Here is a 15128-nt window from a genome sequence, read left to right as displayed (position 1 = left end):
GTCATGAGGGTCGGGGGGATATAAATCAGGTTCTTTGTCAGGATCAATAGGTCCAGGATCAAAGGGATCCTCCTCCGGACCATCTTGATCACTTTCCTCGCTGTCATAGTCGACAGCGAAAACCCTCACAGAGCGTGGAGGGCCCCCCTCCCCTCTCCCCGCAATAGCTGGTGCTGGGGCTGTGGGTAGTGTTTGCTGCGGCGTGGGAGAGGGAGATACAGTCTCTTCAGTTAAGGATTTATTAGATTCAAATTCCACAGCACAGGAGGGAGAAGCGGCAGTTTGTTTAACTTTAGCAGCAGTCTCTTCAGATTTTAAAGAGCATTGAGAATCTGCCGTAGAAGAACAGGCATTCCCCATATCTTGGGAGTTTTCTTGAGCCTTTAAGGTCTCAAAAGTCACCCTCCACGAGGGTAGCATTTCCACGGCCGCTTTATTTCCCTTGGTAGCAAGATCCCATAGCTTAACTCCTGCTTTGTCCCACAGATCTGATGTAAAGATCGTGGACTCGGTGACTCCCGGAATCTCCACCGCTACCAAACGTAATAAAGCTTTTAAATCATGCGAAGGCAAAGTTTTACCATGCTGTCGCAACAACCTGCACATAAGCTCAAAAACGCTCTTTTCCTGGGCAAACATTCCCTGACCCATCGTCCCCTGCAGTGGCTAACTTCCAAAATCCCAGAGTGTTAGCTCACCTCCTATTTCCCGGAGGAGTTCCTTTTGCCGGCCGGCGTTCCTGCTTCTTTCAGCAGCACTTTGTTCTGCAGGGCTCGTCGTCCGTTGCTCAGCTAGGTGATTGTCGCTCCTTCACACGGGGCACCATTTGACGACGATTGACAGAGAGACGTGGACTTCGTAGGTTGCATGCATGGAGCTCGTTTATTGATACGCCTAGCTGAGTTTGTATACCTTTCCATTATATAACAAGTAATAATGCCAAATACATTGCTTAATACATGCCTCGTACTAACTAACACAGGTATGTACTGTCTTATCTCAGTTTTCCGTGCTAAGCACGTATCGTACCAAGCACATCGCTGTCTCTTACATTCCTTTCTCAAACTTACGCTTTCGGTTGCCAAGGCTTGCGGCCTACGTATGCTAACATGTCCATTTCTGTCATGAGCTGAGCAGTGCTCCCAGCACGGCTCTCTAGCTGTATCCCCACATGCCAACACCCCTGGAAAAAACTGCGTGTGCGCTGTTTTGATTTTCTTCTTAAATGTGTCATCACAGAGGCAATACCAGCCTCTCTAATTGGGCCAGCAGCATGTCCATTTTCAGAGTCATCAGAGATTGGCTCTGTCAGACACGGTGGAATCTTGTAGCAGCTTCTCATGGAAGCCACTTCTGTGGCTCTCTCCTGCTACCAAAAAATCAGGCCGTGCCAAATCAACACACATTTTCAATCTTCATTAACGTTATGGAAAATTATCACACATGTGAGCCAAAATATTTTACTGAAGACTCGAGAGTTTTCTCATTTTCCCTGTCTCCTGACAACTTGAAGAAATGGAACAGGCAGTATTAGTGTCAGGAAAATTAATACACAAACACCAGAGGTTTATGTCCAAAAGGGAGACAGAGGAGTCCTGTATCTTTATTCCAATAAAGGGAGAGGTCATGGGGCATTCCTCATGGGGTCTCTCTAAATTCTTATGGGATGCAGCCTCCTTTTTATCCTTATTTCCTGGCCGCATTTTCCCTCTCTCTTTCCCCATTGGCTGAGATACTTGAGAGGTACAGACTCCACGAAACACCTAATACCTAAACTCCCTTCTAATGTATACCCTCCCCACACCCCCCATTTTTCTTTTTCCTTGTGTCTCTGTTGTTTTTCTCTAATCCAGAGATTTAGCACAGTCTTGAGTGAATAACAGTCTGTGTCAACTAGTGGAATTCCTATGGAATTTATGGTCTCTCCCATTGCTTCTTTCACCTTGCCGTATCTGGCCTTATCTACCATCAGGCCCATAGTTTGTTTTTAAAGACACCTCCTTCTCATTCCTTTCAATCCCTCCTCTTCTTATTTTCTCAATAATTGTCTTTACTAACCTTAGTTATCATTGACTTAACTTTCTGTTCCTGGTCTTTTTTGGTTTTGCAATTATTTGCAGTGACATCATTTTCTGTCCTTTTGTAGCCATTTCTGGATCTGTAAGCATGGTTATTTTGTTTTACACGTTTTGCCGCAGTGTGGATCTTCTTAACCAATTGTATAACGGCACACAAACCTACAGTACTACACCTTAAAACTTCTTACTCCCTTTGTAACGAATTCTCTAGCCAAACTTTTCTACTCTAAAACTTTTCACTACCTAGCTTAACATGTTTCTGCTTAAACTACAAATCCACATTCTTGCTTCTGGTCTCTAAATCTGGAAGCCTTTACCAAGGCCTTAAATCAAATCCTGTATTCATTTCTAAGTCTGGGCCTGTAGGCACAAGGTTTAGAGAGCTTTCTGTGCCTTGATTTCCCACATCTCCCCCTTCTTTTTGAACCATGAATACTCCCTTGATAGCTTTATCAATCATCTGTCGTATACATTGGAGCAGGCAAGGCACCATTATTAGTAGAACTATGATGACAATCAATATATGCATGCCCATCTTTAAAAGTTCTTTCCACCATGGTGCAAAGCTCCATTTATGAAATAGATCATCTAGCCATGTCCCATTGTCAGCTTTGATCTTAGCTACACTTTTCCTCAATTGCTGTATGCTCTTATGAATGGATTCTGAATGATTAGACAGATTCATACAACACATTCCATTAAAATCTTCACACCCATGTCCCTGCACTAATAGAAGAAAATCTATTGCTGCTCTGTTTTGCAGAGTTGCATGTCTTGCATCTTTGACATCTGTTAACAAACTGCTCAGTGTGAGAGAAGTAGCATTGGTCTGCTTACTTAACCAGCAATCTAATCGATCTAGTTGCTTTAAGGCTACTGCAGAGGCAAGTGGGGATAGAAGTAAAGATGCTGTAAATTTTTTTCCAAAGCCCCAAGCTTCAAAATCATCTTTACAGTCTGATTTATACTGATGGATAAACCTTTTTCCTCTGCGTCTATGGGCAGTCCTACTAAACATGTGGAAAATGGATTTTCTGGAGTTGTAGTGGATAAGCATATGGTGTCTAAGCCTGATGCATTAGCTAAAATCACCCAAACATTGGTTTTTGGTTGATTAACGGGAAAAATTGCGCTGCTGAAGGCAAACAAAGACATAAGCATGACATCTGGTTTAACTCCATGCTTTTCGTTGGGGTTTTTTTGCAATTTAAGGTACTTTTTTAGCTCTTAACTTCCAAGCAAATCTTTTAGCACATTCTTTTTTCATTTGATCCCAAGTTTGTTCTGGAACAAACCCAATATAAGGCACTAAGTTATTTTTTTTACATTCAACTCTACAAATTTGAATGTCTTCTGATTCTTTTAAAAAATCCCTTCTACATTCCTCCCTAAGAATAGGAAGACAGGGGCTATTTCCTTCTTCGTGTCCTACTGCAACTAAAAATTCAATGGCTTTATACTTCATTTGTGATTTTAAATTATAACACGATGCACACCACGCTTTTGCCAATAGAGCTCTACGATACCAATGATTCCCACACTTTTTACATTGACATAAATCCCAAGGTTCATAGTTCTTGCATGTGGGACAAAAGATGTCTGTCAACTGTAGTCTCTATTCAGTTCACATCTGCGTGCTTGTTTCTCTGCTCTTGGAGTTGTCAGCGTGTTTTTGCTCTTGATATTGTTGGGAAAGATGAAAGTTTGACAGGAAAGCTTCCTAGATATGTACGCTTAGCAGAAGACTCTCTAAATGTGGAACCTGAGAGCAGAATAGAGATGGAAGCAAGTTTTGATATAGAAGAATAAAAGATGTCTAAATTAAGAATTGCTGAGCCAGTTGTTACTGGACAACTAAGAAGGCAAAGGTTAAATCGAGCTGGAAGGAGGTTTTATGGCTGGAGCAAAGGATATGTTGACCACAAACAAAGATGTTTTTACCAAGCAGAAATAGGTCTTAGGAAAAGCAGAAGATACCACAGGCAAACAAGCCTACCAATGTAGCAAGTCCAAGTTGTAGATGTCCAAATTTCCGGGGCCTCAGAGACCTTGACCCGAATGTGGTGGGTCCACCCGTGTTCAGCTATCTTGACGGCTGTTTCTGTGCTCAGTAACACTTGGAAAGGTTCACGCCACTTTGCCACTAGTGGTGCTTCTTTCCACTCCTTAACTAGGACCCAATCTCCTGGTTGGATGTTATGAACAGCAAAGTCCAAAGGCAGGGTCTGTGCCAGCTGAGCTTCCTGTTGAAGACGTTTCACAAGAGACGGTATCCTGGCCACATATTGTTTTAAATACACATCACTTATTTCCACTGCCCCCCCTTCCCCCCCACCTGATTGAGAATTACAAGGGTAAGGAATTGCAAACATCAATTCAAAGGGAGATAATTGAATATCTCCTCTGGGTCTGGCCCTTATTCTTGTCAAAGCCAATGGCAAAAGCCATACCCATGGCATCTTGGTTTCTATCACAAGCTTCAAAAGGTGTTTCTTTATTTCTCCATTCACTCTTTCTACCCAGCCCGAGCTCTGGGGATGCCAGGGGATTTGGAGGTTCCATTGTATTCCTAAAGCAGTCATAACCTCTTGAAGGATCTTTCCTGTGAAATGAGTTCCCCTATCTGAGTCTATTGCTTCCACAATCCCATATCTTGGAATTATTTGTTCCAAAAATACTTTAGTAACTGATCCCGTAGTTGCTGAAGCAGTTGGAAATGCTTCTGGCCACCCTGTTAACTGACATACTATTACCAGAAGATATTTAAACCTTGCTACTTGGGACATTTTGATAAAATCCACCTGGCATCTTTGGAAGGGGCATCCAGCCCAAGGCCTCCTTCCTCTGGCAATTTTCTTTGTAACCCTGTTACTGGTTTTAGCACAAATCAAACAACTCTCAATAGCTCGCTTTGCCAAAGTAAAAAGACCCACAGCAACATATATCTTGAGGAAGGCTTCTGCCAGTCCTTGAGAGCCCCAATGACTCCCTTCATGGAGTTGTTTTAATATCTGTAAGGCCAGGGCTTTTGGTATCCACTGCTTACAGTCCCTTGTAAGCCAATTATCCCCTCTTTCTTCTGCCCCACTCTTTTTAATTATCTCAAGCTCCTCTGGTAGAAAAGTCAGTTTCTCTGGCAGCAGTGGGGTTACTGGGAGCAAAGGGAGGATCTTAGAGATTTCTGGCAACAATGCAGCTTTCCGAGCTTCTTCATCAGCCAGTCGGTTATCTATTGCCTCCTCTGAGTGCCCTGCCTGGTGTCCCCTAATGTGGATTATTGCCAGTCCTGAGGCGAAGAGAACAGGACAAGGACCATTACGAGAAACAAAGACACTAGCCAACCCAGATAAGAATCGGCATCGCAACCCAGACAGTGAAATTCCTCTCCAAACGAAAAGGAGAATTCTCTGCCGAGGAATACACATTGAAATAAACATGGGCCGGCGAGCTCCATCCGCATGTGAAAGGATCTTCCCGGAATACGGTCTGCAGAGTCTGACAAATCCGGGAAGCCCATCTGAAAATTATTTGGACTATTTGGACTATCCTGGGCACCTGTTCCGCCTCGGGACATGAAAACCCCTATAAAACCCCGAGCTGCGACCTGCTCCGTGTGGATTTGGGTGACCTGTACCTTGGTGTGCAGACCCCTCATCCACCCGGCGCGGCGCTGCTAATATCCTATTTTGTGGTTTTCTCTTTTTATTGGTGATTGGGATTGTTTTATTAATAAATTGTTTCTTTGTTAATCCGACTTTTGCCGTTGCATTTATAACAGGAGTGACCTCTTAGGTGGAAGAGATGACAAGTTGCCTTGGTTCTAGGCTGAAAAATCTCCTATGAGTTATGGTAACAGACTAATATGAATATGCTAGAATAATCCTTTAAATCGTAGAGAATATAAATTGGGGAGATGATTTGTGAATTTTTTGAGCAAAGGTATCTGTGATTTACTGAGTGAATATTGAATTAGAAGTTGAGATTTGGTGATCCCATAAGAGGTTTGAACAGAGAGAGATGAGAAGAATCCCCCTGTGCCAGCAAAGGAAGTGAGAAAACATCTCTGTTCCCTGAGTTGAAGAATCCTTTGCCCTTTAAGTTGTTTATCTTTAAAAGTTGACACCTCAATATGTGTGAGTCTACAGCTCATATGTAGTCACGGGAAAGACTACGTGATATGGGAGGTTCCACAACTGCAGAAGTCCCCCAGGCAGGCTGCTTTTGTGTGTTAGAAGCCACAAGCAGGCTGTTTCTCTTGTGGAAAGTTACCAAACAACAGGAGAGACTTCTCTCTCTCAAAGACTGAATGAAAGACTGTTTTATAAGTGGTACTGACCTGGAGTTCTGAGTTTTGCCTCTTTACATTGTTTGTAGAAAATGAACAGTTTGTGGTGGGAGAAAGGGTTGGTTTAGAAATTTAATTTGGTTTTTTGTCTTTTCTTATTTTTTTCCTCCTTAGTGTGTGTTAATAAAATCTATCTGTTTACTTCTAAGTTGGGCCCTGTTTTGCCTTTTTCTCCCAAATCCTGTCTCCCAGAGGTAAAAGAGAGCAGATACTCGAACCACCACACTAAATGTGGCAAAACAGAAAGTCAGTGAATGTGAAACCACTATAGATGTGAAAGTGGACTCTTTTGCAGTTGATTCTTTCCAAGGCATTCAAAACACAATGCTACCATTTAGTTAATTTAACACCAAAGAGGATTTTCAGCTCAGTAATACTTGCGGAATTGATTTTCTTCTTTTTCCAAACATACCAGCATTTGACAGAAGTTTTGCTTGATAATTCTCAATAATACTGTGTTTAGAGTGGTATTTGCTCAAATGATTACTCTCCTTGCAAGCAGATGGCGTTGATTGTTCTTTGCGTGTGCAATCAGTGTACCTTCAGTGACTGTATTTCTGAAAGCAAGGTGTGTGATTTCTCTTGATTTTTAGAAAATGAGATCTTGCATAGACAATCAGTCAAGAAGCAGATGCTATGGCATGATGTTTTCATGTCCATTGGAGAAATGACAATTGTAGGAAGAAAGAAGAAATTTCGAGAAGAAATTCTAATTAATTGTAAAAAATACTAATCTTTTTTCTTTTTCTCAACAGAAGCCGTGTTTTGTCACAGATATTAAATCATACGCTAAATGCCTAAATTTCATATCAAATAGCAATGTAATAACAAACTTTTACATAAACACTTGTGAAAAGTATCTCACTTATCTCTAAATCAGGCAAAAGCAACTATGCCCAAACTATCAAAAATTAGCTGCACTATCAATAGCAGCAAAAGTTAATCTCCAATACTAAAAGCAAGCAGATGTAACACAATATTCAAACAAATTCATTTGTTTAACTACATGTTTTTTAAATTAAGTTTTACCTCAACACATAAAAAAAAAAGACCAAACATATTTTTAAAACATTTCTTGTAAGTACTTCTCATTCTTAAACATAGTTTTCAAAATTACACAAATTTTTCAGCATATCAAATATCAAATTTACCACACAATATAGCTACTTCATTCAAAGACCAAGCTATTGTAGAAACACATTCCATAAAAAATAAAAATGGGGGAGTCAGTACTACTATAGGAAGATTAAATAAAGATATATATATATATGTTTTGTAATTTCTCATATTCATAAAAATCCAGAAATAAGACAATTTTAGAATCTGCCATTTTATGGCAGAGAGAGAATTTTGTTTGTCTCCACAGGTACCGACTAAGTTTCTGCAAAAGAAGTCAAATCACAACTACAGAAGAAAGAGAGAACTGCAGAAAACACCAAAAAACGACCATGCAGAAAGCACTGAGTGACAGCTAAACCATGTCTCCAAAAAAGACTTCTACACTTTGACACAACCTAGCACTATAGAATTAGAGCATTTTCAAAGCAGAGACTGAGTTTTTGTGAAGTTTCGACTAGTTAAAGAGTATTCTTTGTACTAAAAAGGTTTTATAAGTTATTACTATCATATTAATGTTATCTTGTTCTAAAACTGTATGCTAAAAAAGTTTACAAATTTCATTAACGGAAATCCAGTGCAGACAAAAGAATATAGTTCACTTGAAACAATCTTCCCAAAAGTAAAATAAAACTCATAATCAATTAGAGACTAAATATTAATCCTAAAAAATTAATAATTGAAATAATTGACTAAAAAAGAGAAGAAAGTACCAAATTCAAAACTATTTAATCCATAATACCACAATTAAGTTATAAACCCAAATTATTAAACAATAAGTTATTAACTTAATTATAATTATCAACAAATGTGAGAATTTTTCAAAGTAACTATTTTTCTTTTTTTTTTTTTTATAATATAGTTAAAATGGGTGAGACGTAGGAGTGCATTTCCTACACTCAGCAGGTGCTTCCAAATAGGGAAAGAGTTTCAGTTTACTTTTAGACATTTTAAGAAGTTTAACTAGAAAGTTCTGTGCCCTTCTCATTGTAATTGGCTCAGGGCCAAGAGAGAAGCATCTATTGGATCTTGCCACCGTTCTTCAAACCCTGTATCTCTCTCCATTGGCTGCAAGCCAGATTGTCTCTCCTAGGAGATTCAGTATTTAGGAAGGAACCCAAAAGAAGTGAAAGGCTTTTTGGAGTGTCTTAGCAAGGTGTCAGAAGCTTTTCTCAGACACCTGTGCTCGGCTTATCATTTGCTTTCTGTAACGTTTGTTATTTTGTTATTTTTTCTTTATTAAACCTTTTGCTTTACAAAACACCTCTGAAGAGCAGTCTCGCTGAAATTAATTTTAGCCACTTCTCTGCAAAGGCTGGACCCTCAGAGATTGATACATTAGCACGTGGCTTATTAGACTCTGGCCACATGCTAACCTGTATCAGACAATCTGCACCAGGAACTGCACAGTAGAGCAGGTCATTTTCTTCAGAAGGAAAATATAAAAATTTTGATTCAAAGAATGTTAGCATGGTTTTCATATGGTCAACCCTAATGCTTTGCTATCATCCAGGTAACAGATTATAGTTTTATGGGTAGTATAGAACATTGAAGTGATGGTGTTAGTATACTGACCAGAGTATGCTAGATGTTTGCAAATAATTTATAAACACATAAAAACATAGAAAATTAAAAGTGATAGACAATACAGCCTATGGATAGATACACTGTGACCTTGAACAAAGTCACTTAAGCTCTGTCTGTTCCATGCATATAATAAATATTTATCTTTATGGTTTGGAGTGGTATCCTTATACTGAATAATAAAATGGTTTGAATTTAACCAACTATTACCCAACACTAAGGGGGACAGACAGGTTATTTTAGGCATCCTTGGCAGAATGATAACAGCACTATGTTGTCATTACAATGAAAGCTTTATTTTTTTATGACTGGATCTTATGATTAGCATAGCATAGATTTTATATTAAGAATAGCACAGGATTTCTACAAGCAGAATAAGTATAGCACAATTTTCTAAGTAGTGTAGCACAGAATTTTATAGCACTGTTTAGCTTATGGTTTCTAATCACCTAGACCCCCTGCAGATCAGGTCAAATATTAATACTTGGCTTGCCGTATCAAAATAACAATCATAATCTCGCCTCAAAAAGACATGGAAGAATATAAGTCACTTTCTCAATCCTTGGAGGAAGCAGACGATGGTGGAGGTGTCCCTGGCCACCAGGAGGTCACTGGTCTCCCTGTTGTTACAAACTGCCCCTGAGGCAGTGTAACTGAGGTTCTTGTTAATAGATACCTTGGGGTGGATTAGAGTGAAATGACACTGAATGACTGGTCTATATACAAATGACAGGTTTATTTTAGAACAATTTGGTTGCAGTGGAAAGGAGGGATGTAGCCCATTTGGTTATTAGGGGCAACAAAGCTGGTGAAGAGTCTGGATCACAAGCCTTATGAGGAGCAGCTGAGGGAGCTGGGGTTGTTCAATCTGGATAAAATAGGACTCAGAGGAGATCTTATTGCCCTCTGCAACTACTTGAAAGGAGGTTGTGGCGAGGTGGGGATCAGCCTCTTCTCCCAGGTAACAACCAGCAATAGGACAAGGGGAAATGGCTTCAAGTTGTGCCAGGGGAGGTTCAGGTGGGATGTTAGGAAAACATTTCTTTACCGAAAGAGTGGTCAAGCATTGGAATAGGCTCCCTGGGGAAGTGGTGGAGTCACCATCTCTGGAAGTGTTCAGAAAACAAATAGACATCATCCTTTGCAATATGGTTTAGTGGGCATGGTCATATTTGTTCAAAGGTTGGACTTGATGAACTTGGAAGTCTTTTCCAACCTTTATGATTCTATGATTCTATAACCATATTACCAGGGGTCACGAGTAGAGGGTACTGATCACGACAATATGAGAAATCGAGCAAGAAGGAGGTAAAGCATGAAAGCAAGTGCCAGAAACTGTGCAGAAGTGAGTGAGAGCACAAGAAAGTAATTAAGAGCAAGAGTATGAGAGCCAAGAGGGAGAACAAATATTTGAAAGGGAAAGAGCTAGAAAGTAAGAAATGCAAGAGCATGAGAGAAAGCTTGAGCATGCTGCAAGACTGTGGCAGGACTTCCCCCCTACCACAGAAGAGCTTATCTGTTCTATCAGCTGGTGAGATAGCTCTGGACATTCCTCCCCCTCACATGAATTGGTGAGATAACCCAGGCCTGTCCAGTAAGGAGTTATCTCTGACACCAGAGAGACAATAAACAACTTGCCTTGAGAGCAGGATGTAGGGAGATGAGCTGCTGGAATTTCTGGCTGACAGACACTTCACAACCTATAAAAGCTACACAAACTTTCATGGAGGCAGAAGTCTCCTACACACACCTTGGAAACATGTAGGACTTCTCCCCAGAGCTTGGACGCAAATTCCACTGATACTTTCCTGGGAACTGAGTGAAAGGATTCTATGTGTAGTCCATCACCAATTTGGTGGTAAATTACATTGACTCCTAATCTATACTATTTCTTTGCTAGCTGTAATATAGGTACCTTTTATTGTACACTGTATATTATCTTCTTGTAGTTATTTTTATTTCATCTTGTGTAGTAAGTAGTCTGTTTAAAGTTTTGCGTCTATTCAATAAATAATTCATTTTATAATAAACCTAATCAGCTATTCTTAAGAACTTGTGAATGAGAGACATTTGGGGTGCAGGCTGCCTCAAACAGAGCTACTGCCAGAAATCTGAGTCAAAGGCAGGACTTTTCTAAGCTCTCGTCTCTATTTGTAACAAAGATGTAAGCAAGGGGATGCGACTAAGTGCAAGTGAGAGAAAGCACAAGCAAACACTTGTACAAGTACACAATTGCTTACCATGTACTGACTGAAGCCCAGCCCATCCCTGAACAGTGGTCGACCCCCTTCTGAGTAACTCCCCTAGTTTATATATTGAGCATGATGTTCTATGGTGCGGAATATCCCTTTGGCTAGTTTGGGTCAGCTCTCCTGGCTGTGCTCCCTCCCAGCTTCTTGTGCACCTGCTTGGTGTCAGAGCATGAGACACTGCAAAGTCCTTGACTCAGGGTGAGCACTGCTGAGCAACAGCCAAAACATCCATGTGTTATCAATATTATTCTCATACTGAATACAAAACATAACACTGTACCAGCTACTAAGAAGAAAATGAACCCTGTCCCAGCTGAAAGCAGGACACAAACGCAAGATCATTTTTATGCATCTGTGATGGGGGTGACATCAGACTGGTGATCAGTCGCTAGTGGGGTTCCGCAGGGATCCATCTTAGGCCCTGTGCTCTTCAACATTTTCATAAATGACTTGGACACAGGCCTGGAAGGAATACGAAGTTTGCTGATGATACTAAATTGGGAGGAGCTGTTTACTCCCTCAAGGGCAGAGGCCCTGCAGAGAGACCTCAACAAATTAGAGGGCTGGGCAATCACCAACCATATGAAGTTTAACAAGGGCAAGTGCTGAATTCTGTACCTGGGTTGGGGCAACCCAGGTTTTATGTACAGACTAGGGAACAAGAGGCTAGAGAGCAGCACTGCAGAAAGGAATGTGAGGGTCCCTGTCGTTGGGAAGTTGAATATGACTCAACACTGTGCTCTGCCAGCCAGGAGGTCCAACCATGTCCTTGGGTGCAGCAGGCACAGCATTGCCAGCCAGTCAAACAAGGGGTTGTCCCACTCTGCTCTGCACTGATGAAGCCTCACCTCAATATTGGGGGCAATTTTGGGCACCACAATATAAGAAAGACATTAAGCTATTAGAGAGCATTCAAAGGAGGGCAACAAGGATGGTGAAGGGCCTTGAGGGGAAGCTGTATGAGGAGCAACTGAGGGTTCTTGATCTGTTCAGCCTGGAGAACAGGAGACCTAAGTGGGACCTCATTGCGGTCTTCAAAATCCTCATGAGAGGAAGTGGAGGGGCAGGCATAAATCTCTTCTCTGTGATCATCAGGGATAGGACCCAAGGGAGTGGCCTGAAGTTGTGTCAGGTGAGGTTTAGCTTGGATATGAGAAAAAGGTTCTTCGCCCAGAAGGTGGTTGGGCACTGAAGCAGGCTCCCCAGGACAGTGGTCACAGAACCAAGCCAGACAGAGTTCAAGAAGTGCTTGGACTATATTCTCAGTCACATGGTGTGGCTCTTGGGGTATCCTGTTCCGGGTCAGGATTTGGACTTCGATGATCCTTGTTGGTCCATTTCAACTCAGGATATTCTATGATTCTGTGATGCTTTGTAGCTTAATTACCTACATCTCATAACTTATCCTACACCTCCCAAACTACTCCCATTGTTAGGGGCAGATAAAAATCCCTACAAAAGTAGCTCACAATTTTTTCTATATTTAAATATCCTATATTTAACAATGATGCCCAACTTTTACAAGATTAGAAACAAGTACTTTAGACAGCTAGGTTATCTCCCTGCTTCTTTCCAAAAAAGAAAATTTTTAATATTCTAGTCCTGAAGGTACAGCTAGATTTGCCAGAGGGCCCTTATGATGGAGTAAAGAAGGAAGAACAAGAAAACTTCACTAGCAGAATAACTGGGGGAAAAAGCATGGTGTCTCAGAGAGTTCCGAGGAATCTGGAAATTTGGATTTAACCTCTGGCTAAAAACTGGCGTGATACAAACAAAAATCAATTATTCAAACTTTATCATATGTGTTCTGAGGATCTATCAGATATGTTTTTGCTACACTATTACAGTGTTCGGTGTAATCACCTATCATGACCCAATTCACAGACCAAAGCACTGCAAACCACTCATGCAAATGTCAGTCACCAAAAAGGGTACTCAAGAAGAATCATAGTTGCTGACTGCTCAGACTACATGCAAAGAAACACACACTTTTGTCTGCCAAGCTTTAATTTTCTTTAATAGTGTAATCATTGTAATGACTCTACTTATCTTTCAATTTTAGATCTAATTTTTCCCACAATAAATAAATTTACTACTCAGCTACATTTCTGCAACATAGCTCCACTTTAAGATCAGTCTTCCTCTCAAAGATTCTTTGTAGTCTTTTTTTCTGCTGTTCACATTGAAGGACATTTTTGTTATTATTTTATTATATATTCCTCTTTAAAACGGAGTTTAACATTAATAATTCACTTTAGTCAGACCAAACTCCTAAGCATCCACAATTTCAGAATTTGATCATATTTTACATTTTCTGTTTCAGATTCTTTGGTAGCATTGAAAAACTGGAAACAATAGTGATGTTATCCATTAACAGCTCTTTGCTTAGGAAGTATTGCCTGCAGTATTGACCTTCATACTACAAAGACCCATTTAATCCACAAAACTTAACATTACTTTGTCATTGATCTTAAGGTGGTGTAAGAGACGGTCTGAAGATCCCTCATCTGCCTCATGACCATCGTCAAGGACAGAGACTGAAACCCCTAAAAGGACTCTAAAACCCCAACACAGGAGTTCTGGCCTGGCTGAGGTGGGACGTTTGCCAAGTGTTGCCTGCAGGTGTGTTCAATGGAAAAACCTGGCACACATTTCCATCAGAACATCAGAACCTGAGCAGGAACAATGGGCAAGTCACGGTGAATTGACTGCACTTGCTGACGGCTGTACCTGTTCTCAGTTCTCTCAAAATGAACACACCATAACGATTTCCCCACCTTTTGGCCAACAGCCTGTCGCTTTGGAAAGGACTATAAGGACCTCTGAGTTAACCAAAGACTGTGTGATCACCCCACAGAAGAAGATGGATCTATTGGCCGGATCACGAGGACTTCGTCTCTCCGTTGGTAGCTATTCCCCACCGTCTCTTTCTCTTTTCTCGCTATCCTTTATTTCCCTTCAAATCCTTCTATCGCATTTGCTGATGACACTAATAAAAGTTCATTTGTTTTGATGAATACTGAAATCCCCTCTGTGTTGTTTTTTGCACTCTGAGATCAGGTAACGAACCATCACGACTCTTGCTTGCATTAGCGGATCGTGACATTAAATTGGCGTCACGGACAGGATTCTGAGAGACAGAAGGGTTTGCAGGGTTGTGGGTAGTCTGTAACAGAGGAAGGATGTTTTGCTCCAGCCACACCTAGCCTGACACCCCGAAAAGGATGAGTGGTGTCTAGAAAGTAAGGGAGGTGACTTGAATTCCCTGCAAACTGCGCACGCCTAGGTGAAAAGCATCCCCACACTTAATTTGAGGGCTCTGTCTTCAGAATTTCACAAAAGATCTCTTAGTGCAAAAGAGGAAACTGTTTTTTGTGTATGTGTGAATTTGGACTGTCTGGTGTAGCAAAGAGACAATCGTGAGTAACTTAAGGAGAGCCTCCCAGGCAGACTTGGTCTCTTCACCCACACAGGGAAGCAAAGGGAGACAGCAAGAGCTGTGCATTTGTGTAACTAAGTCTTACCTCCCTGTAGTGGTTTTGAGTCCCTTCATAAAATGACTGAAAACTCTAGAGCAAAAGATATAGCCACATTTTATGCTCTGTTAGCAAAACACAGGGCTAGGCCCTCCAATGGGGGGGGAGCAGTGGGCACAGGATAATTGGTTTAATCTGGAGAGTGTGATTGATAGAATATTTTTTTTACAACATGAGACAAAATTTAGATTTGGCCAAGACAAAGCCATAGTTTGTT

The 15128-nt window shown here is 40.9% G+C and overlaps 1 protein-coding gene across 1 annotated transcript in view; it reads left to right on the top strand.

The window, feature by feature from the left end:
* The window catches only part of LOC310922062 (small conductance calcium-activated potassium channel protein 2-like), a gene marked incomplete at its 5' end in the record, with an annotated part of 40380 nt that extends 26045 nt beyond the window's left edge, over window positions 1-14335 (top strand). Inside the window, one exon of the mRNA XM_083882382.1 lies at window positions 13851-14335. Coding sequence (XP_083738508.1) covers window positions 13851-13859 — 9 coding nt within the window. The 3' untranslated portion in view covers window positions 13860-14335. The remainder of the gene's footprint in view (window positions 1-13850) is intronic.
* Between the last annotated feature and the right edge of the window lie 793 nt (window positions 14336-15128).

The sequence above is a fragment of the Zosterops lateralis genome, assembly GCF_965231275.1.
Source record: "Zosterops lateralis genome assembly, chromosome: W".
NCBI classification, from domain to species: domain Eukaryota; kingdom Metazoa; phylum Chordata; class Aves; order Passeriformes; family Zosteropidae; genus Zosterops; species Zosterops lateralis.
This window is presented reverse-complemented; position numbering and strand designations above follow the sequence as displayed.